Below are 26,135 nucleotides of genomic sequence, written 5' to 3' on the forward strand. Positions count from 1 at the left end.
GTAACCCTATAGTTTCCAAATCCCAAATTCTTTTTCAAATGTCACTGACTTGTGAATTATAAATTCCAGAAACTAATGGGTTAATAGATGGGTAGTGGATAATAAGTGTTCCACAAAACAATAACAGATTGACTGACAGATATTTCAGGCACCAAGGGCACCATTCTCTTGAGAGATGTACCAGAAACCCCAGGAAGAATTTTCAAAATACACATGGCAAACTGCATGAGAGCATTTCCTGGGTTCTAAAATAACTTCTAAACCAATGGTTAGGGCTGGCTATTCCTCCCCAGAAACTGGAGAAGAGAAGCTAGTTAAGACAAAAGTGGAAGAGAAATAAATGAATGAGAAGATCCTAACTGAGAAGAAAATGGTACCTTTTAAAGATGGGCCTTTTCCTACATGAAAATGTAAGAGGCTTTAAGTCAGCTTTAGAAACAAGAAAAATTTAAGACAGCTATCAAAACTCAATTTGAGATAGAACAACACATACTCCTAACCTTTACCAAATCCCCAGGTGTTCTCTACCCCAGAATATATTTATATCATGGATCCAAAGCACGTGTGGAGGGTGTGCATTAGCATATATACAAATACCTAGCCACACAGATATACATAGTCATGGACAGATTAACTGAACAACACATAGATAGATGCCTACAAGTGTCCAAGGAAACACAGACCCAGAAGGCTCCCAATGGCCCACCACATCTCCCTGCAGCTCAAGTCATCTGGTTCTAAAATGAAATATGAATGCCTTTGATATTGTAATCATTACGTGTGTGTGTGTGTGTGTGTGTGTGTGTATACACACACACAGCTCAAGGTCAGAATGCTTCAACAGCAAGAAAGAATAATATGAAAATGGGTAGATTTCCTTTCCAACAAACCAACTATTGTTTTACCTAATTCATTTACCTGATGAGAGTTCCTGAGTGGCCATTAATATACAAAACCATCAGCTCATTTCACAAGTTGTAAACTTCACAGTAGGAAATCCTCTTTCTGCCCTCACAGATGGAAACAAGATAATCAAGATAAAGAATTAAGAAAACTGCACAAAGTTTACTGAGCACTTACGTGCCAGATGTCCTGCTGGACTTCAGAAAATCTCTGGAAACAAATAATAACTGATCATTTTGCCACTGACCCACTTTCAGATCCGACTTTAGCACGAGAGCTATACAGTGAAGAAGACAATTTTATTTATTTATTTTTTAATTTTTTAAAATTTATTTATGATAGTCACAGAGAGAGAGAGAGAGAGGCAGAGACACAGGCAGAGGGAGAAGCAGGCTCCATGCACCGGGAGCCCGATGTGGGATTCGATCCCGGGTCTCCAGGATCGCGCCCTGGGCCAAAGGCAGGCGCCAAACAGCTGCGCCACCCAGGGATCCCAAGAAGACAATTTTAGAGGCAAAAGAACACATGAACTCTTCCAATACTAGGCTTAAGGAATGGTAACAGAGCAAAGGAAAGGAAAGGAAAGGTGGCTCTTACAGAAGATCAAAACTAGAGCTTTCCAAACCTCTAGTGTGCTGTTAAAGGGTTCCAGGCATTTGAGAGATTAATCCTCTCAGGACATGAGCAGCCTACTCTGATAAATTCCGGGATGCCTTAGAGATGATAATTTTTTACATGTGCCTTGTTGTGAAAGATTGGGAGGTACTGATCTAAACCAACAGTTCCCAAATAAGTGCTAAGATAGTTGCCTGAGAGTAACATGGGGTAGTGTTAAAAATATGGACTCTTGAGTTCTACTTGCACAGATTGCATATTCCCTCATTGGATCTGGGGAGAAGCCTAGAAATCCATACTTTAGCATATACACAGATGATTCTAACAAGCAATCAAATTTGTAAAACACAGATCTAAATTATCCACTCAGAGATTACAATAAACACTAGTCAATAAACTGGCTAATGCAACAACACAACTGTAAAATGAAGTAGGAGATGACTGTGGTCACAAGTAGACAAGCTCTTTAGGGTAGAGAGGAGATTTGGCATGGGGAGCCACAGATACAGACATTCACTAAAAGGAGAACATGAATGAGTAAGAGTGAGTATGTAGCTTATTGAATAAATGAACAAAAAGGAGGCTGGCCTAAAACTTGGCAGAATACAGGGAAAGCAAATAACAGAGCCAAAGAAAAAGAGAGTGATTGGCAAAGTAATAGGAAGTTAATTAAATTCTTAAAAGTTTAGGTTTACCATATTCTGTGTTGAGGCCCCATAATTTCACTTTATTAGCTTCATACTGGGCTTTTTTCTTTAATCGACAAGCCCTGTGAAAGGAAGGAGCAATTAGTTCACTTCTTTTTTTAAGTGAACATTCAGAATATACTTCTTCTTGCTGCTGTCAAACATTTTCTAACAGTAACCAAAAATCACTGCCTATTGATGTTTATAACAAGGAACTCAATTTCCAAAAAAAAAAACAAACCCCACACAACATAATCATTAATCCAAACTGATTCTTAAAAATTTTATCACACATCCAAAAATAAAGTTATGCTGAGTACACTAAAATAAACAAAAACTGATACCAAGAGAATGTAAAGTGGAACCATCATATGTTGCTAATTGGGATATAAAATACTATGTACTGCTACTTTGAAAAACAGTAATTTTTAAAAATTTATTACTTCAGAAACCACTACTTTGACAATTTATTATAAAGTTAAACATATGCTTCTGGGTATTTACCCAAGAGAAATGCAAACTTATATTCACACAATCACCTGTAAGTGAATGCTTATTGAATGCTTTATTCATAATTGGCAAAAGTGAAAGCAATTCCAATGTTCTTCAGTTGGTGAATGGATAAACTGTAGTATATCCTAACAAAGGAATACTATTTCGCAATAAAAAGGAACAAACTATTACTCTACTCAACAATATGGATCAACATGAATCTCAAATGCATCATGTTAAATCAAAGAAGCCAAACTCAAAGGGCTACATATAATATGACTACATCTATATGACATTCTAGAAAAAGCAAAACTGTGAAACAAATCAGTGGTTGTGAGGGATTAGAGGTTCACTTTACAAGGAAGCATGAGGAAATTTTTTAATGGATGATGGAAAATATTATCCTGATTGTGGTGGTGTATGATTGGATACATTTGTCAAAACCTATAAAAGTGTAGAAGAGCCTGAGTGGCTTAGTCGTTTAAGCAAAGGACTCTTGGTTCTGGCTTACGTCATGATTTCAGGGTTGTGAGATCGGGCCCTGAATCAGGCTCCAATACTCAACCCAGAGTCCGCTTGGGATTGTCTCCCTCCCTCCCTCTTTGCCCCTCCCCTTGCTTCCACATGTGTTCTCTCTCTCTCTCTAATAAATAAACAAATCTTTTAAAAATGCATAAAAGTATACATTAAAAGGGATATACTTTATCTCAAGTAAATTATACTCAAATAAACTGACCACAAAACAGAAAAAATGAAACTATGATAAGATTTTTCACTGTTATAATGCACTTGAGTCCATTCACCTCCCCCTCAACTTTTTTTTTTTAATTCATGAAAGACACAGAGAGAGGCAGAGACATAGGCAGAGGGAGAAGCAGGCTCCCTGCAGGGAGACTGATACAGGACTTAATCCTAGGACCCCAAGGAACATGACCTGAGCCAAAGGCAGACGCTCAACCACTGAGCCACCCAGGCACCCCTACCTCTCTCCTTTAAAAGCATAATACCATCTTGTGGTATTATGAAGCATAAACAAAGCATAAATACTATATTTTCAAAGGAAAAACTATAATCCTCTCATTGTAATATTTATAAAAGCGTATTTCTGAATAAATGGTTGATGATCATCTATAAAAGCTCACTGAAAGTCTAACCTCACCGCCTAGACTTTATTTACACAGGTGAATGTGATTAGCATTTACCTGGAAGCCAGTTTATTTTTTTCCTTCCTTGACCTTGGCCGGGCTGTTAAGGGAAGCTCACTGACTGGAGTCAGATCGCTAATCACCTTATTCAGTTTCCGTAGTTCATTGCCTATCTGGAGTAGTTTTTTAGGATTTGGAGTCAGGTCTTCTACGTCAGTTCTCCGTGACTTCTTTACCGCATATTTTCCTAGAGATGGTTTAAAGAAGTCTGTAAGTTAGATCATTTTATTTCATGAAAGATATATTCTACAGCCATATTTTAAAACATTTCTTCCTCCCCTCTTTTTTCTTTTTTAGAAGTCTTCACATGTTTCAGAAGTCTCAGCACATTAACGGTCTATGCTAAAAGGACTAGCCTCCTCTCCTTCCCCCCTTGTGAATGTAAGAAATAGGGGAAATATGGCACAGCTCTAGTCTTTGCCAAGTTCTTCTCCACCTTAAAGTTTCTAGCCCTCGTATGACAGAATCTTAATTATATGCATGGTAGTAACAAGCATCTCAAACTTCAGGCCTGGAGTGTAAGTTTGCTGCACCCAAAAATCAGGGCTAGGGTAGAATATACACCCAGAAAAGAAATAGGAGATCTTACTGGAACCAAGATGTTTTGAGGCTATGACTGAAAATTTCTCAAACATATACTCTGGTGCTGGACTCAAAAAGGCCAACAGATAAGGATTGCTTTTTTGAAAGCTCTTCTTTGATTAGTTTGATAAATAACATTACAGAAGACTCAGGGGTCTTGCGCTATCACTGCAGGCAAGAGAGATGGCCCTGTCCTCTGAACTACAATTCACCAAACAACTTTCCTAGTACTCGTCATGTGCTACCTAAAGCTATTTGTTGGACCTGTCTTTTCATTTCTCATAGAAAACTGATCTGAAGGCAAAAACTAGGTCTATTCATTGAGAAACAGTAGAGTACAGAAAGAGTGCCAGTGGAAAGGGAAAATGAGGCATAAACATACTTCTGATATAATTCCTGTGTCAAAACAAAATTGCTTAGCAACTTACAACTGTAGCATGAGAGATTACTAAAACTGTTGAGTGGCCAAGCTTACTAGCGCCCTCCCTCTTTTCAGTACAGATTTTGGATCATAAAAAAATAAAAGAAGAAATCCTATTTAATTACATCTTCCTAGGTTCATAATTGGAAACTTGGCCTAACGTTATAGGCTTCTCCTGACTCCTACCATTCAACTCTTCTCTCTCCATTTCTTTTCTCTACAATTATTCCCTTTCCTCTCTCTCCTCTTCCCATCCACCATTTGATTCCAATCTCCCTGTTTACATTTCAGCCTGGAGACAGGACAAGAATGGAAGAGAAAGATGCTGGAGTCCATTCCCTTTCTCCCCAACCCTGGTTTATTGCAACTGTGGCAGGTCCAGGTATCAATCAGCAGGCTCCTGGTCATTTCCTGGGTAGGATAAGTAGAATAGGCAGTGATAGAAATCACTTCTGCACAGACCTTCCTCCCTGTTTAAGTGATGGCTCTCCCCACTGGTAAAAGCTATATTTGCAATGATAGCAAATATAGCAGCTCTACTGTTCCCCTCTCTCCATTTTGGTAGTAAAGGCTGAATACGTAACTAAGAATTTACACTGAGTAAATATTATGGTTTATGATTTCTATTTAAAGGGACACTTTAAAATTGACAATTCCCACTTACCATGATGTAAGCCATTTTTCTGATACATATTACTTGGCAAGGTGTCTCGGTTCCATTCAGATGGCCTCAGCATCCTCTCTTGCTGTGATGGGGTGAGCTGTTCACTATACTCCCAGAAGTACCTTCTTTTACCTCTCTTCCGAGAGGATATTGAAGTCATCTCCTTCAAGTCTTCCACAGAATCATTTTCATAGCCTTAAAAAAAAGGAGAGCCCCCCGCCCCCAATTTTTTAAGTTCCACAAATTTCAATAAAGCAATCAGGGAAAATAAAAAGTTCTCTTCTATTTGTCACCTGATATATTTCCTTTCATCTGAAAACATCATTGGCATGTCAAAGATAACAGACCAGGTCTATAGTGATTTTCAATATGGAGATCTCGAAGTCATAAAATATTCAGAGATTACTAACAGAGATAACTATATTGTTTATCCTAATATTTCTCTTTGGTTTTTGTAAGTTAGTATATGACATCTTTTTTTGTATCTTTAGATAGGCTCTCATGAGAGAATAATGAAATATATAGCTCTAGGAATGTCAAATGTACAATTAGATCGTGGTACTAAGATACTACACTATAATTTAAATGCCTTCCTCCTAAAATTTATGCATCTAAAACATTCCCAGACAGGTATGTGCATTTCTAAGATGGTATCCTACCATATAGAATTTTGTGAGGCAGTAGACGGCTTTGCTGCCTACCTCCCAACCTACCCCTTTTGTAAAAGTATGAGAGTTCTTGCACAGGCTCTCAAATAAAAACATATATGCCTAGTCTAATATTTTACTGGAAGCAATCTGCATTTACTTCACTTTTTAAGAAGTTATTTTCCTTATTAATAGGAGTTTCAGAAAATACTTAATTCTAAGCTGCTAGAACTGCTGGTCAGACCTCACGCAGGATGACCTACAAATCTAAATATCCCCAGAGAATGCCCACCTTAGTATACTCCACACATCATTACTGCTAGGTACATGGGGGAGTGGAGATGAGCCCCATATAGGATGTATATAACCCTAAGGTGACAGGAAAAGTTAGGCAGCATTAGCCAAGCAAAATGACCACTTTTTCTCCTAAAAACATGATTCCTCGGGAACTGACACTAAGAAAGTGATGACATCTGCAGGTTTTGGAAAAAGGAATTTCAGAATTTTACCAGGTTTTCTTCAAGAGATTAAGAATCAGAAACATGGCTCCATTTATATGACATTCTGTAAAAGGCGAAACTACAGGAAAAACTAAAAAGTGATTGCCAGGAGGTGGGGGTGGAGGGAGCCATGGAGTTTAACTCCAGGGAGTTATGGAGTTCCCTGGAACACAAGGGAAATTTGAGGGGTGATCAAACTCTTCTGTTTCTCGATGCTGGTAGTGGTTACCACCACTACATGCACTTGTCAATCTCACAGAAATGTACACTTAAAGAAGGGTGAATTTTCATACTTATACTTATTATACTTCAATTAACATGACCTTTCAATTCGGAAACCATAATGATTTCAGGGCAACAATCAAGAGAAGCTTCTGTAGCACTGCTGGTATTAACAGAATTAAAGTGCACATGTGGTAGTTTAAAATGATATGGCAAGGAGTGTGACAGTCAACTTTAGTTTCTTAAGAAATGATGCATAGGGCACCTGGGCAGTTCAGCCAGTTAAGTTTCTGCCTTTGGCTCAGGTCATGATCCCAGGGTCTCGGGATAGAGCCCCATATCAGGCTCCCTGCTCAGTGGGGAGTCTGCTTCTCTCTCTATCCCTACCCCCTGCTCATGCTCTCTCACTCTCTTCCTCAAATAAATAAAAGATTTTTAAAAATTAAAAAAAAAAAGAAACGATGTACAAGTTGAGCCACAATTGTTTCTAGAAGTCTGATTTTTAAAAAATCGTGTTAGATAAAGCAGTAACTTTGGCCTATTTATTTGTGCCAATGTGATACTTTAAAAGGATTTCATCTTGTTCCAGCAATCAGCCTAGCTTTGGGAAAGGTGCAAGGGCCACATTGTGCCACCAGAAATGGCTTTTTCAAACCCCTGGCACCCCCAGGCCAAGAAAAACTTACTGGTTCCTTACTGGTTCGAAGAAACTACTGGCTCACACAGATTAACCAAGAATGGCTTAACACAGGCAGACAGACCAACAAAACCACTCCCAACTTCCTACCAGTGTCAAGAACTGGCATTCCACAAAAAAAAACAAAACAAACAAACCAAAATAGACTCACAGATACAAAAAACAAACCATAGATAAGCTACAGAAGGGGAAGTGGCTGGGGGGTGGGGTGGTTGGGCAAAATAGGTAAAGGGGATTAAGACGTATAAATTTCCAGTTACAAAATAAGTAAGTCATGGGATATAAAATACAACTTAGGGAACAGTCAATAATAGTGTAATAATTTTGTATGGTGACAGATGGCAACTAGACTTAATGTAGGGATTTTTTTGTAATGTATAAAAATGTTGACTCACTATACTACACACTGAAATTAACATTATATATCACCTATACTTTAATTAAAAGACAAAAATTTTAAAAATAAGCAAAAAAAAAAAAAAAACCCTTTGTATGGTGGCAGACCGTAACTAGACTTATCATGGGGATCATGTTGTAATGTATAAAAATATCATTATCATTATGATGCATACCTGAAACTAACAGGATTTTATATGTCAATTATACTTCAATAAAAAAAAAAATTAAAAAAAATAAAATAAAATAAAATAACTAGTATTCCATATTTAAATCTACCCTAGCCCAAAGAATAAGGGAAACTTTTTTCATATACGGCTTCCTCAGGCATCCCATCCCTCTGACAATTTATTTGATGCTCTCCCCTACTTAGCAACTCCCCTCGGGTGGCTTGGATTTTTGGCAAAACTCTGTTCTTCTCATTTAATGTACTTACACATATTTCATTTAAGACTTCCAAGAGTACAGTAAAAAAAAAGACGTTATTAACTCCATTTACAAAAAGAAACATGCTCATGGAGGCTTTAAGTGATTTGGCAGAGCTTGAACTGACTCAGTCCCATGCCTCAAGGAGTCTAGCTCCTATTAGGCTTCTCACTCTTCCTGTTCCCATCTAGTTAAATGGTTTAGGTGGATTTTTCTTCACATATATCCCATGTTAAATTCAAAGAATAATGAAGATTTTCATTTCTTCTGTCCCACTAAAATTAGTTACCAGTTTTATCTATGGTCAGTCTTTTCCAAAAAAGCATTTAAGGGCCATCAGCTTCCTTTGACTTAACATTTTAACATTTTCTAATAACATACACCATAAATTCACCATAACACAAACGCACACAATGGGTTTCTTAAAGATGGCCACTTTTCAATACAGAGAGCAGCATGAGCAAGTAGAATGCAGAACAATTATATTCCCAGATCATTGGTCTAGCATTTAAGGTAATTAAATATTTCTCAAAGTATGTTTTAAGGAACACTATTATCATAAGATATGCCTTCATCCCCAAGTGAGTTCCACAGTCAAATAAGGTTTAAGAAAACTCTTCATCCTGCATATCTCTCTTGCCAACTCATACTACACACAAGCAGATTAAAAGACTAAGAAACCATAACAGTAAATAAACCCACTCAACTCTAAGTTCCATTAAGACAAGGGTCATGTCTGTTTTGCTCATCTCTGGATAGGCAATACCTAATACAGTGTCTGAAACAGAAGTAGGCACTCAAAAATTTTTTCTTTTAACCAATCAATTACTTGTTTAATGCAAAATTTCCCATGAAGCCTTTTCTCTTTTCTTTCCATTTGCTTGAACACCATACTGATTTAACTCATTCCTTCTTGACATGATTATCAAATAGAAGTCAAAAAGGCTATATTCATTCTGTAAAATTCTAATCACACATCTCTGTTTAGTTCAGACTACTGATAAAGTCAATTGTGAAAATATTAATACAGACTACAAAATAAACTTTCATTCTGGGGGCCCAATTCTTAGTATTACAACCTTCTAATCCCAATGACCCCAAAGAGTCACAGCCTGCCCACAGAATAGGCTCTATTAAAATTTGGGAGCAAGGCCAGAGTAGGGACTGAAACTCTTTTTTTTACACCTTTCCTGGAGCTTTGTAGGCTCAGGCACTGTTGTAGCCAACTGCCAAGAAACAGCATCAAGGGGGCTAGTCAACACAAAAGGGCTTTTGTAAACTGCAAATTAAACAAATCAACCTACTCTAAAACTAGCACTCTGAAGAAACTATAACTATCTCCACTTTTCTGCTTCAAAGAATTTCTTCCTGCTTCTCACCAATAATTCATTTTTGCATTCCTGAAGTCACTTGTTTAGCTCTTTCTTCCAAGAAAAAGGAAAATTTTCATTAGCCAATGTGAATAAAGCCCAAATAATACCATAGAACTGTGTTGACATTGTGGTTAAATCATGTCACATTCATTAACATTTGTGAAAACTGGGCACCCGGGTGGCTCAGCGGCTTAGCACTGCCTTCAGCCGAGGGCCTGATCCTGGAGACCCAGGATCGAGTACCACATCGGTCGGGCTCCCTGCATGGAGCCTGCTTCTCCCTCTGCCTATGTCTCTGCCTCTCTCTCTCTCTCTCTCTCTCTGTCTCTCATGAATAAATAAAGTATTTAAAAAAAATTTTGTGAAAACTGTCCAAGTAATACTAACCAAAGAGGCTTTACTTCAAGTCAACTGGAAGTGAGTGAATTAAATACCATCCAAACATTTTAGCATTGTTAAACAGAGCCAAGGGGAGAGTTTTACCAGCCAATGCATCTGTTTCAAAGTAGTGTTGGTTAACACCAAGAAGCTCACAAATCGGGATTCTTCTACCAGAGACAAGGCAAGAGAATGTGGCATGACAGGACAACACCAACTATAACACTGGTCCCCCTTCCCTATGAGAGTCTAAAGGCTGACGAAACGGTAATGAGAGTCAACTTACTAAGTGATCTCTCTTCACAGACCTACTCATCTCTCAACACAATTATCCAGGTAAAAACACATTAAAAGATAAAGGATGAGTTGAAAGCCAAAGAAAAGCAAAACTACAACCAGAAGTGAGGTAGACAGTACAGTCCTTGGAGACAGTGGAATTTACTGACTCCCTCTGATTTACATGTTCCTTTGAGCACCCACAGGTGCTCTCTTTCTCCACACTTTCTATTTCCCTTAGTTATTACCCATCTCGTCTTTGTCTCACCCTTCCCCTACCTCCTACCATGATCCTAAATATGGAACTCAAAGCAACAGCACTGATTGGTGAGACCTTAAAGATCACTCATAGACAGCACTCTGGTCTTCCCATGAGAGGAAGCTATATAACTCAGCACTAGCTATAAAGACAACCTTCCGGGAAACTTCTCAAAGCAGATTTTTAAAAGATTTTTTAAAAAATGTATTTATGAGAGAGAGAGCGAGAGAGAGAGAGAGAGAGAGGCAGAGACGTAGGCAGAAGGAGAAGCAGGTTCCCTGTGGAGAGCATGATGTGGGACTCAATCCCAGGGCCCTGGGATTACAACCTGAGCCACAGGTAGATGCTCAATTACTGAGCCACCAGGTGTCCCTACAGATTTTATTTTATTTTATTTTATTTTTTTAAGATTTTATTTATTTATTCATGATAGTCACACACACACACACAGAGAGAGAGAGAGAGAGAGAGAGGCAGAGACATAGGCAGAGGGAGAAGCAGGCCCCATGCAGGGAGCCCGACGTGGGATTCGATCCCGGGTCTCCAGGATCGTGTCCTGGGCCAAAGGCAGGCGCTAAAACCGCTGCGCCACCCAGGGATCCCCCTACAGATTTTATTTTAAGTAATCCCTACACCCAACGTGGGGCTTGAACTCACAACTCTGAGATTAAGAGTCACATGGTCAACAAACTAAGCCACCCAAGTGCCCACGAAGCAGATTTTATTAATTTGTTAAGAGGAAAATTTTTCTAAGTAGAGAAAATAATTGTTCTATCTAGAGTTCTAAAGTAAACCAAAAAAAGGCATAAGCCCTTTTCCACCAGATTAAAGTACCTTTTCTGTACTTGAAACTCTACCCAAGTCAAACAACTTGATTGTGTCCAAGACACAAATCTAAGCATTTGTGTAATAGATTTCACTAAAGGAAAGTCTTTCAGCAGTAATAGTACTTTACTGGCTACAACATAGCTGCTATGCCTTAAAAACCTTTCTGAAAATTAAATACCAATCTTTACACTGCCAGAAATTCCAGTAATTATAACAAAAGGGGTCTCTGACAATTTCTAAGGTTTTAAAAATAACTTATTTTTACATACAAGTTACAGCATCAACACTATTTTTGAAGAAAATAATTTTGAAGAAAACTTTGAATAACTTTTTTAAAAATTTGAAGATCTTCGCTTCTTTCTCCATTTTAAACTGTGTGCCACTTGGCAATACCATTTTCATAAATACTGCACAAGCCAACAGTGGCAACAGCCCAAGCATGTAAATGCTAAATGAAGTGAACCAGTTCCCACAAGTTTGATTTTCTTTTTCCCTTTTATTTATATGTACTGTATATAAATAAAGCAGAGTATCCTTCATGCTCATTAAAGTACAGCATGTATTTTTCTTAAATGGAAAAATACTGTGTGAATGGAAAGATGGCAGACACGAAAAAGCTCTTTTTTTTACATTATTCATTAAGTAGGCCTTGTTGGTTATAAGCATGAGTAATATAAACCATCATTACTTGGTTTACCATGTGGGCACTCCTAACCTGCCTCAATTATAATAGAGGAACATGTATATAAATAGAACATTTTTTTAATCGATCAATTCTTGGCATCTTTGCACAGCTTCTCAGAGAGTAACAAATTAAGTCCCTTAACATAAGATAAATTAAGAAGCCCTCGAAGAATCAGCCTATGAATCACTATATGAGCAAAAGTGATTATTTTAGAACTGCCTGAATAGAAAAAAAGCAATTATATATCTGAGCCAAGATATTAATTGAATATCTTGAATTGAATCCCCAAACTAAGATAAAGAAACCATCGATATCTCAATACGAGAAAGGTCAGTTTGGTAAGCCTCCAAGTATTGCCATACCTGGCTCGGAGAAAGTGTCACTAATATCATCATCTTTGTCATCTTCATAATCCTCTTCCTCTTCTTCTTCCTCCTCATTTTCAGAAAGTTCATGCTCACTACCAAATCCTTCATCATGGTCCTCATCATCAACATCCTCCTCGTCTTCCTCATCTTCTTCAGGACTGCATTTGGTTGGCTGTTCACCCAAGTTGTCAGAGACAAAAAGGGAGTAATTGTGCTCTTCTTTTTTCTGGGATGAATCTGAGACCAATGTGCTGGCAGAAAGGCTGCTACTCTCTCCCGCTGCAATTGACCCAGGACCCTCCTGGGACAGGGGACTGAGTAATAGTTCCTGGGTTTCTTTAAAAGGCAAAGCTGGAGTGGCATGACCCTGAAGAGGCTCCATCCCTTTTTTCTCTGGTCTCTTTGCTACTGCACCACAGTAGCAGGTATTCTCCTTTGCTGCATCTGCGTGAATCTGGCTCAACAAGGGCCGGCTCTGCTGCACTGGGTTGATCTTTACCTTTGCCTTTTTTACATAGTCTTTACATTCAACATGAAAGTTCACCTTTTCGTTATGATACATGTTGGTCTTCACCATGATCTGTGTGCTTGAAGCGGGTTTACTTGCTTTTTGGACACAGTCTGACAAAGGGACCTCAGCCTGAAGAGTCTTAGAAGAACACACAGGGGCAGCTGCTCTGTTTGAGATCTTTTTACTAGGGAATGAAGAGGGCAAGGGATTCTGTTTGACACTGAAAAGTGAATCAGGGTAATAAAGGGAATCGGAAACAGACTGAGAATCCTCACTATTCAGCTGGGCCAAAGTTGGAGTTTTACTTATGACCTCTTCATCTTGGTAAGGGCTAGAAAAGTCATCAAGACCCAAGTAATCCACTTCTTTTGTTCCCCAGATGTCACAGCTAGTTAGTTTGGTGTACTTTGTTAAGTCTTCACAGTATGTATCCCACTGTTCCCAGTTTGAGGTCAAGGCACCCTCATTATCCAGGACATCTGTGAAAGACTCCAGATTTTCAATATCTTTGCAGTCCTCCAAAGAAAGGAAGTTGTCTCTAGGATTCTGTTGATAGTTCATCTCTCTATCCTGAGAAAAGTTTAAAAAAATTACACACCATATTTTAGGAAAGAAATATTCAACTCCATCCTCACACCCATGTACCAAATTGATAAATCATTACTTGACCTCTGTTCTGTTTTATTTTAAGATAAAGGCTATTTACATGTCACTTTACCAGTCCATATAATATCATTTCCTTGGGCAAGGAAAAAAAAAGGGGAGAGGGGAGAGAAATATGTCCCTTGAGAGGCTTAGGTATGGTCTAAATATCAAGGGCTCTTGAACTTTACTATAAACACTCTTCCTGAAAAAGGTTTACATTTCCTGATCTTTGACTTAGAAGGATTTGGGGATCTCCTTTGAAATAAGCTTCAATTACAAAGCAAATAATGAAGACCTTACCTTAATCACAGAAGAATCTGTCTTCTTAAGTGAGAACTGAAATATAGAGGCAAAGTGCAAACCAAAGAAGAGTTGAAACTCCATCACAGAAGGATAAGATCTTTGGTAAGCCCTTGTTAACAACGCCTGGGCATGGGAACTACAATACTCCTCAGGAGTGTGATACGCCTCATGAATAGAGATAGGATTTAAAAAATGTCAGTGAGACTGTGCAGCCATTAAAAAGAATGCAGTAAAGGTCTAATGTACTAGCATGAGAGGCTGCTCACCATATGTCTTTACATTAAAAGGATTAAGTTACAGAATACTGTATCTATGAATGTGTCATCCAATTTAAAATAGTCATATATTTATATGTGAACAGAAAAACTCTGTTAGGAGTACTTATCTTTGGGGAATAGGTTTAGAAGGTGGAGGTTCAGGAAGGAAATGAGGAAATTTCCATTTTTCCAGTTTGTTTTGTCCTGCTTTGATTTTTCCATTTATTTGGGGCTATTCTTGTTTAGTTTTTGCATATGTGTGTGTGTCTGTGTTCTAACAGCTTTAATGAAGTACAGTTTGCAGACCACAAAATTCAATACACAAAATTGTATTAAGTGTACAATTCAATGATTCAGTTTTCATATACTTCCATGTTGCTTAAGCCATAATTAAAATTATTTTTTAAATGTTCTTAGGAATCGCAGGTATCTATTTATCTTAAGAATAAGTGATAAGCATACTACTTGGAATTGCTATTTTTACCTCACATTCTCTGTGTTATATGCTTTGCTCAGTGTTATCATTTCTAAATATCCCCGTTGAAGAGTCCTCTAGGGGTTACGTATATCAAAAAAGACAGCTTCCCATCCTCATCAGCAAAAACTGGACTTGAAGATATTTAGATATACTTTCCTCTCACATTTTTTTCTTATGTGTATGTGCACATACATGTATATAAAAATACCATATTTATTTGTATAATCGTATACACATTTTTAAATTGCAGTATAATTAACATACACTGTTATATTAGTTTTAGGTGTACAATATAGTGATTCAACAATTCTATACATTACTCAGTACTCATCATAGTAAGTGTACTCTTAATCTCTTTCACCTGTTTCACCCATCCCCTCACCCACCTCCCCTCCACTCCTCTTACTATTTTCAATGTGTTCATAAAGCCATCTAAAATTACTAGGCTGACAGTCACAAGAACCAAGCTTGACATTCTTTTTTCTTTTTAGGCATTTATAAATTAAAAACAAGTATATGACAACATTTTTACCCCAAATCAATTAAAGCAGAATCCAAGAAAATGCTACTTACCAGTTCATACATGAAATCTGGATCTGAACTGTTTGCTAAGAGATCTGTGCTCATTAGTGTCTGTTCTGAAAAGGTGTGGCTTCGAAAGGCATCCCCAAAAGGCGGATCCATTCCGCTTACACTAGGCTGCAACAGAATGATTTTAACTTTAGAAAGTTAAAGCCTACTCCAAGGCCAATTTATTACACATAAGCCCTGCTCCCACACCTACTAATCTATTATTTTCACAACAATTCTGTATATTTTCTACTCTTTAGCACATTTGAGAGATTTAACTAGCATTAAGTTGTGAACTTAAATTAGGAAAATAATGAAGATGCATTAAAAACAGAAAAAGAAATAGTGGCAACTGTTACTAACACCTACCTTCTAAAAACTAAAACTTATTTAGCCACTAGAATCAGCATTCAATACCTAATGAGTACTTTATTCAGCTATAGAACATTTCTTCAAATCCATCTCTAACACCACTCCTTCTTTTAACTCTTCAATGTGGAGAATTCCCTATTTTCTGGGGTCTGCAGAGATAGCAAGCTGGTCTTATTCTGTACTCCTAAGTGAGTCTAGTGTCTTATTTCCCCAAACAAGCTGGAAGACAATTTGGGCACCTCTAGTGCAAACAATGTCTCCAGGAATGTGGTGATGGAAATAGGATCAGCCAAATATCCAAAAATCTTACTGGTGAGACCAGAAACTTGGCATGAGCTCAATAGCCTTAATCTTGATCCCAGAAAAAGGTTATAATTCATTTTGTAATAAATAAGGGAAAAAAGATTTGGCACACAGAGTTGATGCCCCTTTTCTCACCATCCCCCTTTTCCATCTATATAAATCACTCCAGAGGGAAGGCCAGGCCCACACTCCTAAAGCAACCCAAACAAGTGAAAGGCCTCACTCTGAAATCTAACTTGGATGAAGGAAGAAGTTGCAAAGCAATAAAAAATTACCTCTTTGCCTTTTTGTTCTTATTCTGCAAGTTTTTGCTGAAACTTTAAAAAATTCTATTCGTCTATTTGCTTACATTTCCCTATTCATATACTTTCTACTTACCACAGACTGGCCTTCTTACACACTCTCCTATAATGTTTTTCCTCGCTGGTACTTCCCAACCCATTCTTTTCTTTCTCTGATTTTCCCCAACCCTATCAAGCCACAAGCTCAAAATAAGAGTGTTATAGCTCTAGCTTCAAGTATTCCATAAGTAGGAAATTAAACGCTGAATGGGAAAGAGCTCTAAATCAGTATGTGTAGTCTACTTGGCCCAGGGACTGGGGTGGAGCTAGGCCACTGGTCTTCTTAATATCAGCTAGCAAATCCCCTTTCTTTACCTCTGAGCCACTGGGAAATCCTGGAAAGTTGCTTATTTTCTGTGCTCAAGGCATAATTCTGTCTGGCTCTACATGAAGCTACCTAAAGGTTCCTGTCCTCTCCTTATTTCTAGGTTTCTCCTCAGCACTGAACCCAAAGAGGGAAGAGGGTAAGAGCTAACCACTGAAGGAAGACAGGAAGAAATCTGATGTGCAGTGGGGACAAACAGGATTTCATTTATTATTTCAATGATTGCCTCAAACCAGAACTGATCGATTCAAAGTAGTTACCTTAATATAAATAGATATAATCATTCTTAGTAATCTTTTGTAGGTGTGTGTGTGTATGAATATATGTGTGTGTGTGTGTGTGTGTGTGTGTGTATATATAGAGAGAGAGAGTATATGTATGTGTATGAAAGAGAAAGGTTGAAATCTCTATTTCCTCTTAACTACTTTTAAATTCAATAGGCATAAATGGAAAGGTATGACTGGGAATCAGAAGTAGACAAGGAGATGGAAGTGGGCTTTCTGTGGCAAATTAATTTTCAGGGGAGTTGGGTGAGCCTCCATAAAGCCAGCAGATCCGCCCCCTTTCTAAACAACTTCGCATTCAACATGCTTCCAGCGTCAAGTTCATTAAAATAATTTCAAAGCTGTAGCTTTGAAAGAGGAAATGAGAGCAATGGAAGGAAGGACACATATTCAGAAATAGCTGAGATCAGAAGTAAAATGTCTTAAAAAGGGAGTTGGTGAAGTTGTGTTAAGATTCAGAGAACTTACAGAACCAGTGGTATTGACTTTCTGCAGTAGGGAAAATATAAAACTTTGCACCTACTCTGTATGATTTACCTGAGGCATTTCCAAGCCCAGATCCTGTGAGTCCGATCCCAAACTTTTTTTTTTCCTCGTTTGTAAATTCCTTTCCAGGTTTACTTTTAATTTCAAGATCAAAGACGATTTTCACAATAAATGACAGGTTTTCCCGGAATGCCTTCAATTCAAATGCTTGGATCGCTGCTTTTGCTTTTTACTTTTTTTTAAATTTCTGTGTGAATCTGTCAAACAAGAGCACAAAGTAACTTCACTGAACACCATTAAAAAGTTGACCTTTCAAAAATGACATTAACAAAGAACACTTTAAAGGAGTCTTATCATTGCAATCTCAAGAATTTGGTCATTTCTTAGTATCAACTATTCTTAAATTCATCATTCCTCTCTTTGTTTCTTAAAAAGGACAGGTCAATAACCAATTGGCAACATTAAAAAAAGAATGAAAACACCCTGACAAAATTAACTGAGGCTTATCTTTTCTTGTGATCTGAAAGATGTATTATACCTAATGTTAGAGTAAAGCTCTTGTTCACTTTATGTTCTATATGAGAAAGTATGTCTGAACACTTAATTCCATCTATTGTATAATCATTACTACAAAACTAATCTACATTTTGCATCTCTTATAAATCTATAAGAAGAGTAATAAACACCTAAAAGTCAACAATGGAATTTAACACATCCTCTGCATTAGATCACATTCATAATGGCATATGCAACATTATGCTTTAAGTTAGAAGTGAAAGCTGTCCTTGAAGTAAGAATTATTCCAGTAAGTTTTTAACATGTTTATGCTGTGGGGGGAAAATAGGAAAATTTCCATCTGCAGAGGGTTTCAAGGGTTAGATTAAGTAATGATGGCAAATCACCTAGCACAGAGTCTTAATTGTGGCAGAAACTTAAATTTAAATGCTAATTCCCTTTTCCCTCCTCTGTGAAGGCCTTAATTAAGAGTAACTAAACAGTTATATCCACTTCATCATCTATTCCTAGATTAGTGGTCCTCAAAGTGTGATCCCAGGACCAGCAACAACTTGGATTTTGTTACAATTGCAAAATTTTGGGCTCCAGCCCAGACAGACTAAAGCAGAAACTCTGGGAGTGTTTCTCCCAGTTATATGTTTTAACAAGCCCTCTAGGCAATTCTGATTCTCTCTAAAATTTGAGAATCACTGTCTTATACTCAACACCTTGCTCTCATTCAGGCTAGTTGCAGTATTGTTTCTTAGATTGACGCAAAAAGCCAAGTTAAGCCAAACTGCTCCATACGTATCACATCTGGACTAGAGAGGGTTAGAGCAGTACATTGCATCAATTTCAAAGGCCTCTGCAGAACAAGAGATTGTCAACAAGAGTCAATAATTGTTCCACTTAATTAGATTAATAAATTGACAGCCATTTCTATTTTCTGGATCTTTGCTAGGCTCACTCCTCTGGTGGGCTGTCATTCCTACCTTGCTGTTCTAGCCTAGGAAACACCATCAAGTGCCCATCCTGGGCCTAGAAACAGATTTAACTATGCATCTCAATGCAATACCACAGTCTAGGCTCCTACCAAAGGCCAGTTCTGGTCTGGTTCCGTCTTACGCGGTCTCATGCCTTGGTCCTATTGCTGATATATAATCTCAGTTCTGATTCTTCCCTTGATTCCTGTGAGTAACAAAGTCAGTTGCCTTTTCCTTCTTTCTTATTTTTAAGGGGTGGGGGAAGGAAGAAGGAGAGAATCTTAAGTGACGTGGGGCTTGATCTCACAACCCTGAGATCATGACCTGAGCCGAAATTAGGAGTTTGATGCTTAACGGACTGAACAATCCAGGTGCTCCAGTGGGTTGCCTTTCTAGACCTATTTCTTAGACTCCAAAAAGGTATATGACTCAAGGGATGCAATCAGTGAAGTGGGTCAATATAATCCTGGCCTATTACCTGGATCTGGGAAAAAAGTTTGATATTCTCTAAAACATGAGGTTTACCCTTACTAAGAAACAGGGCTGAAGCCTCAAGAAAAGATTAAATCCTATTTAACAAATACTTACTGCCATCAACTAAAGACACCATCTACCAACAGCTTGGTTTATCAAAACACTACAAAAAAATGGCGAAGTTCTAGTTGTAGCTCTCACTTGCAAACTATATCACAGTGGGTAGGTCAATCTTTCTAAGTCTCATTTTCTCATTTCTCGAAAGGAAACACAACTATTACTAGTTTTCTAGGCACCAAATTTTTTTTAAAAGATTTTATTTATATATTCATGAGAGAGACAGAGAGGCAGAGACACAGGCAGAGGGAGAAGCAGGCTCCATGCAGGGAGCCCGACGCGGGACTTGATCCCAGTCCCCAGAATCATGCCCTGGGCTGAAGGCAGCGCCAAAAGGCTGAGCCACCCGGGCTGCCCTAGGCGCCAAATATTTTAAGCCATAAAACTATAAAATAAAAATGCAAAACAGGTAACCCCACTTTTGAAGTTCATGTTACACCACTTTGCTTTAACAAAGATCTACATTGGTACCTGGTTTTTGCTAATTGAAAGAAATCCAAAGAGGATTTTTGTTTTTATGAAAATAGTGTTACACGTTCATTGTGCATTGGACCCTTACAGAGGCAGCACAGACCCCAAGCAGAGCAGCAGGTGCCCCATCCAACTCCTTCCCTGGGAACCACTCAGCATCTCAGTACAAATCTGCAACAGCTCTGAACTGTGTCTCTGAACATCTGGGCTTTATCTAGATTTATTTTGTGCATACGTTAGCAAGATATATCCTAAGGTATCATAAAATCCTATGAGAGGTTATTCTCTGGCCTGGGAATGCTCAAAACTTTTACACATAATTAATGGTAAGTGCTTCTCTGCTTTGTGCCATTTCCACTTACGAAAGGTTTCATAGGAGCCCTCTGCTTTTGCATAACAGGAGAAACCTTTAAATTTTTATTTGAACGCTTAACATCAAAACTAATTTGTCAATGCAGTCAGCAAAAAGAGCACTTGTTTGTAGCACTTGACAGGAGACCTGGAATCCAGTTTTGATACCATAATTAAAACTAAGCAGCCTTATGAATTTGAGCAAGTTATTTAAATTTATGCCTTAGCACTCAACTGAAGAATCATAATTATTCTCCTCTAACTATATTACAGGGATGTTATGAGAATTGAATGAGATATTAAATTAGGATGTACTAATAAATTTGAAAGGTTATTATCATCAATAGGTATATTTTGCCAATGCTTTCTTTTGATCCACAGCTAGTCCATCTCAGAAACTCAACATCTGTGACAGCTATTGGCAACAGGGTTAAGTGTTTTAAAGACACCAATTCCCAAAGAGAGGGTATCCACCATGTAAAGAGTTGAGCACATTCTTCTGGGATAGTTTTTTTTTGTTTTGTTTTTTTTCCTCCTGGGATAGTTAACAGTCCTTTGTTGCTTCTTCCAGGCTTTCAGGTAGCAGCAAACAGGATGGGGGAAGGGCCAATTCTCCCCCCAACAGAAGGTCTTTTCATTTTCTAAAACTAATGAGCCAAGATCACAACCAATTATCTTTATCTCCAAGGTTTTGCACCCATTTTCCAAAATGCTTGGTATCATTCTATATGCTTATTGTGAAAAAATCATGAACAAAATTCCCCACCCAGAAATGGAAGGGAAAGAAAAAATAAAGGTTTCTACAGCAATTACCATTTTACAGAATCTTCCATAATGATATACTGCTCCCAAACCATCTCCTATACCAGGGAAACATATACAAAGAGTACATTAATGTTTAGATGGCCAAATAACTTAAATGTAACCACTTGCTTTTTATCAGGATGCCTTCACACTTCTTTGGGCTCAAGAATACCCATATGTTACTCAAAGCTTTGATATTAAAGTTATATACTAAAAAAAAAAAAAATAAAGTTATATACTTTAAAAGCAATGGTCTAATTTCCCAATCTGTAATCTAAGATATATTTGTTTCAAGAAATGTTAAATGGCTATTCAACAAAAAGGGTTATAAAGTTTGGAAAACACATTAAAACTGATATTCTGCCTTTATGCAGGACTTCTTGCAAACCTTAAGGTGCTAATGTGCATTATAAATCACCAGCAGGTAGCCAGAGGAGATACAATTTCCCAAACTTACTTGATTCTAAAATCCTCTACCCTGCCCTCAAAAGCAGGCCTCAAGACTAGTGCTATTTAAAACAATGACAACAACAAAATCACAACACCTTAAAGGAAAGGCTAAATTAATTCCCCTAGTTATGAATTCCTTTATAAAAAAAAAAGATTTTATTTATTTACTTAAGAGAGAGCAAAGAGGGAGAGGGAGGAGCAGATTCCCTGTTGAGAGCACGCCCTGGATCACAGCCTGAGCCAAAGGGAGACACTTAACCAACTGAGCCACCTAGGTACCCCATGAATTCCTTTTATTCACAACTCTGGCTCATCAGTTCCCAATAGAGTTTTACAGGTTTTTCAAGGGAGAGAAGATTGTTGTCTATCAGAATATTTGTCAACAGATTTTCTGCACGTGGGCTCATTCAAAACTATTCAACAACAGCTCTCCTAGGCACAGGAAAATATTAACAGAAAACTAGCTCTCTCTGAAACAATGTGATGCAGTTTGGGGTAGGCCACCCCAAAATATGCCACCCTGGCATATTGTTTTTAATTGAAGTTACTGAAGAAAGAGCTAGTTCAAGAAAGACACCGACCCCTCTCTGTCCCCCTGAAAACAAGAAATAAATTTCCCCATGTGCCTTCCTCTACACCTGGGAGATGAAGGCATCCTTACCACCAGAGAGGCAATTCAAGGCCAAGAAGGCTGTATAAATAAACCTTGTTATTTCTTCATTAATTTGCTACCCCAAGCCCAAACATCTTTGTCTTGCCAACTCTTAACAGATTTATTGCTTCTTTGTCTAAAAGGTATAAAAGCTGCTGGCTTTGGTCATTTCTTTGAATCTCATATTTTGATGAGCTCCCATATATACGAAATTAATTTTTTTTCCTCTTGTTAATCTGTCTTGTGTTAATTTAACTATATTAGACTAGCCAAAAGAGAAAAGAGGAAGTTTTCCTCCCCTACAAATAAAATGGAGCAAATGACTGATTTATGAGCAGCAATGGTGTCACTTGAAGATGGCCACAGCTCAGTATCTTTCATAACCTTTTTTACTAGGTCCTTTCCTGTTTTTGTTTTTGTTTTTTTGGTTCTCCACTTAAAAATTTGTTGAGGCTTACTATGTACATTAGGCAAGGCAAAAGGTGAAGAGGATAGATAAGGCCAAAGGACTTTTACAAAACCTCATCCATTGGACTGCTTAAACTACTAATCCAAACTTTGAAAGCCAAACCCAAGAACTAACTAGAGTGCCCCAGACAGCTTAAACACATCCAAGAGCCCCTAAATTTTTCTTCTGAATCTGAGGGTTTCGGCTGATTTCTGAGAGTCCACATGTTTCTAAAAGGTTGAACAGGGATCCCTGGGTGGCGCAGCGGTTTGGCGCCTGCCTTTGGCCCAGGGCGCGATCCTGGAGACCCGGGATCGAATCCCACGTCAGGCTCCCGGTGCATGGAGCCTGCTTCTCCCTCTGCCTGTGTCTCTGCCTCTCTCTCTCTCTGTGACTATCATAAATAAATAAAAAAAATTAAAAAATAAATAAATAAATAAATAAATAAAAGGTTGAACAATGTAAACCAATTCATAAATGAAAATGTCTTATGAAAAAACAAATACTATATATAGTATACTATATATAACGATGGCCAAAATCCCTACAGCTCCACTTTTATATGGCAGTGGCTTAGGGCACTGTTCCCTTTTAGTTAGCTTAAGGGAACTGGCTCCTCACAATAGTAAGCAGCACTTTTGAGTCATCCAATGTTCATCAGAATAGATGTTTAAAAAATTGACACACCCATTAGGATGGTTATTATCCAAAAACTGGAAAATAACACGTCGAGGATACTGAGGAGGATATGGAAAAACTGGAACCTTTGTGCAATGCTGGTAGGAATGTAAAATAAAATGGTGCAGCTGGGACGCTTTAGCAGTTTCACACAAAGCTAAACATGGAATTATCATATGATCCAGCAATTCCACATCTGGGTATATACCCAAAAGAACTGAAAGCAGGGGGATCCCTGGGTGGCTCAGCGGTTTAGCACCTGTCTTTGGCCCAGGGCGCGATCCTGGAGTCCCAGGATCAAGTCCCATATCGGGCTCCTGGCATGGAGCCTGCTTCTCCCTCTTCCTGTGTTTCTGCCTCTCTCTCTCTCTCCCTCTCTCTCTCTATGTCTATCATGAATAAATAAATAAATCTTAAAAAAAAAAAAAAAAAGAAGAACTGAAAGCAGGGACTCAAACAGATACATGCACAGCCATGTTCACAGCTATGCTATTCGCAATAATTGAAAGGTGGAAACACCCCTAGTGGCCACTAACAGATCAATGGCTAAAAAAAAAATGGTAATACATACAATGGAACATTATTCAGCCATAAAAATGAATAAAATTCTGATCATGGATGAACCTTAAAAACATTATGCTGAAATAAACCAGACACAAAAGGACAAATATTACATGATTCCATTTATATGAGGTACTAGAATAGGGAAATTCACTGAACAGAAAGTAAAACAGCGGTTACCAGAGGCTGGGAGAGTTACTGTTTAATGGGCACAGAGTTTCTGTCAAGGATGAGAAAAATGTTCTAGAAATAGTTAAACAAGATTGTCAGTGTCCTTAATGCCATTGAACTGGACACTCAAAAATGGTTTCAATGGAAAAACTTTACAATGAAAAACATTAAAAAACTTTTTTGAGGTAAGAAATACCAACACATTTATACCATTATATAGTTCACATACTATGGTTTATTTTGATCTTTCATAATCTTTGTTGCTCATCATTTCTTTCATGTGTGCAGACTCCCTGGGTTCTCTCTCTGTTGTCTTTAAACTGTACCAGATCCACAGTTGTAAGATGTGGTAACTGTCCTGACCCTCAAACTTAAATAATTTTTCCTGAGGCTTAATCCCCAAGTAAAGATGAAAGAGAATAGAGGGGAGGGAAGGGAGGAAAGACCACTGACTTGGCAATTTAAGTTTGTACGGTATGTATATATACCCCAAGAAGCTCCCCTGTTTGGCAAGAAAGACAGTTTATCAGTTTGCCCAAGTTCCTTAACTGACCAGGACCCATTAGCCACATTCAACCCATCCTGCCATACTTCTTATGTCCCACTCAACAATTCCTTTCCTTTTGAAAAGGACACAGCAAAACAGTAAACAAAATTGTTCTACTAAACAATAGTTTTTCAGATGCTTAGTGAATCAAGCCACTACCTGGTTCATAGCAGAGCAGAAATCAGAGATCCACGAATCCCTATACCACTGAGGAAGTATATGCTACTCATGCAAGGTACACACTGGGTGAATGGTGGGTGCCACATTCTCCCTTTACTATGTGATATAAATCCTATGAACACAACTCCAAGTGAATCCCTGTTCACTACCCTTCAACAGCAGTTCTCTGGACTCCAAAATATAGAAAATAGGTAAATACACTTCAAACTAGATGATTATGGTTTCTGTCTGGAATTATTAGCAAAAGACCGCATTAATTATTTTCCAAACCCTGCTGCTGCAGGTCTTGAAGACAGAGGAAGGTAAAGAGAGAGAAGACATATCTTTTCCCTCAGATTACATGAGAAAAGATGATTTTCCTAGCCAAGCAGTACTCATCATCACACTATAAGCAGATAATGATCCTTTTACCATACTGCTTTGTGGACTCTCTATCCTTGGGTCAATCCAATAGTCCCCTTTTATCTTCACACTCAAGAAAGTTTTAAAAATATGGGGGTTGAGTTAGGTTTGCCACCTTTAATTAAACAAAATAATTACATTTTACTGAGACTCCTGAAGAGCTAAGAAAAGATACTGAATCTCAAAAATATCTCTCCTTAGAATGCAATCTTGGAGGAAGACATAAGACCTATCAGAATTTTATTTGATTCCTTTCCAAAGGCTTCTGCCCAACTTTAATCTCTTGCCTACAAAGACAACATATGGGAGCTTAGTTAAAACTCTTTGGGAACCAAAAAGAAAGAGCATTAAAGGAGGAGTCCGGATCAATGTGAGTTGAACAGGAAGAGCTACTTTTTACTTCTTAAACTATCAACTACACAACAGTAGGGGCTTCCTGCAGCATTGATATTTGTCAATTAAGTTGTTTGGAGCAAAGAGTAAGAGCATGGGACAGTTTAAGACTGAACCAAAGAATGCATTTCTAACCCCAGCCACACTTGGTTACCATTGGCAACAAAATATTCACAGTCTATATTTGTATCACTGTTTATAGACTACAAGGCACACTGCTATGCCCTGTCATTTGATAAAAAAAAAACTTGGGAGTAGTAGTTAGGGTACATATTAGCATCACTGCTATCTCCTACCCTCTGCCCAACCATTTTTATATTAACAAAAAAAGTTCAGCAAGGAGAAGAGATTTATCTGAGGCCATTCAGTAAATGCCTCTGTGCAAACCTATCATTATAGAGACCATCTCTACTTGCAGTGCCTCTTCTCCAGAAGACTCCCAAATCTACATCTTCAATCT

General features: G+C 38.0%; 1 protein-coding gene across 2 annotated transcripts in view; it reads right to left on the minus strand.

Annotated features, from left to right (window-relative positions):
• Positions 1-26,135, minus strand: part of CREBRF (CREB3 regulatory factor) — a 53,212-nt gene that overhangs the window by 16,060 nt on the left and 11,017 nt on the right. For both annotated transcript variants that reach the window (XM_026007023.2, XM_026007031.2), the window contains exons 2-7: positions 17,550-17,755; positions 15,391-15,516; positions 12,618-13,704; positions 5,569-5,763; positions 3,899-4,088; positions 2,214-2,287 (exon numbers count right to left, since the gene is read on the minus strand). In XM_026007023.2, the coding sequence (XP_025862808.1) occupies positions 2,214-2,287; positions 3,899-4,088; positions 5,569-5,763; positions 12,618-13,704; positions 15,391-15,516; positions 17,550-17,558 (1,681 nt within the window). In that variant the 5' untranslated portion in view covers positions 17,559-17,755. The remainder of the gene's footprint in view (positions 1-2,213; positions 2,288-3,898; positions 4,089-5,568; positions 5,764-12,617; positions 13,705-15,390; positions 15,517-17,549; positions 17,756-26,135) is intronic.

Source organism: Vulpes vulpes, chromosome 4 (assembly GCF_048418805.1).
Source record: "Vulpes vulpes isolate BD-2025 chromosome 4, VulVul3, whole genome shotgun sequence".
NCBI lineage: Eukaryota > Metazoa > Chordata > Mammalia > Carnivora > Canidae > Vulpes > Vulpes vulpes.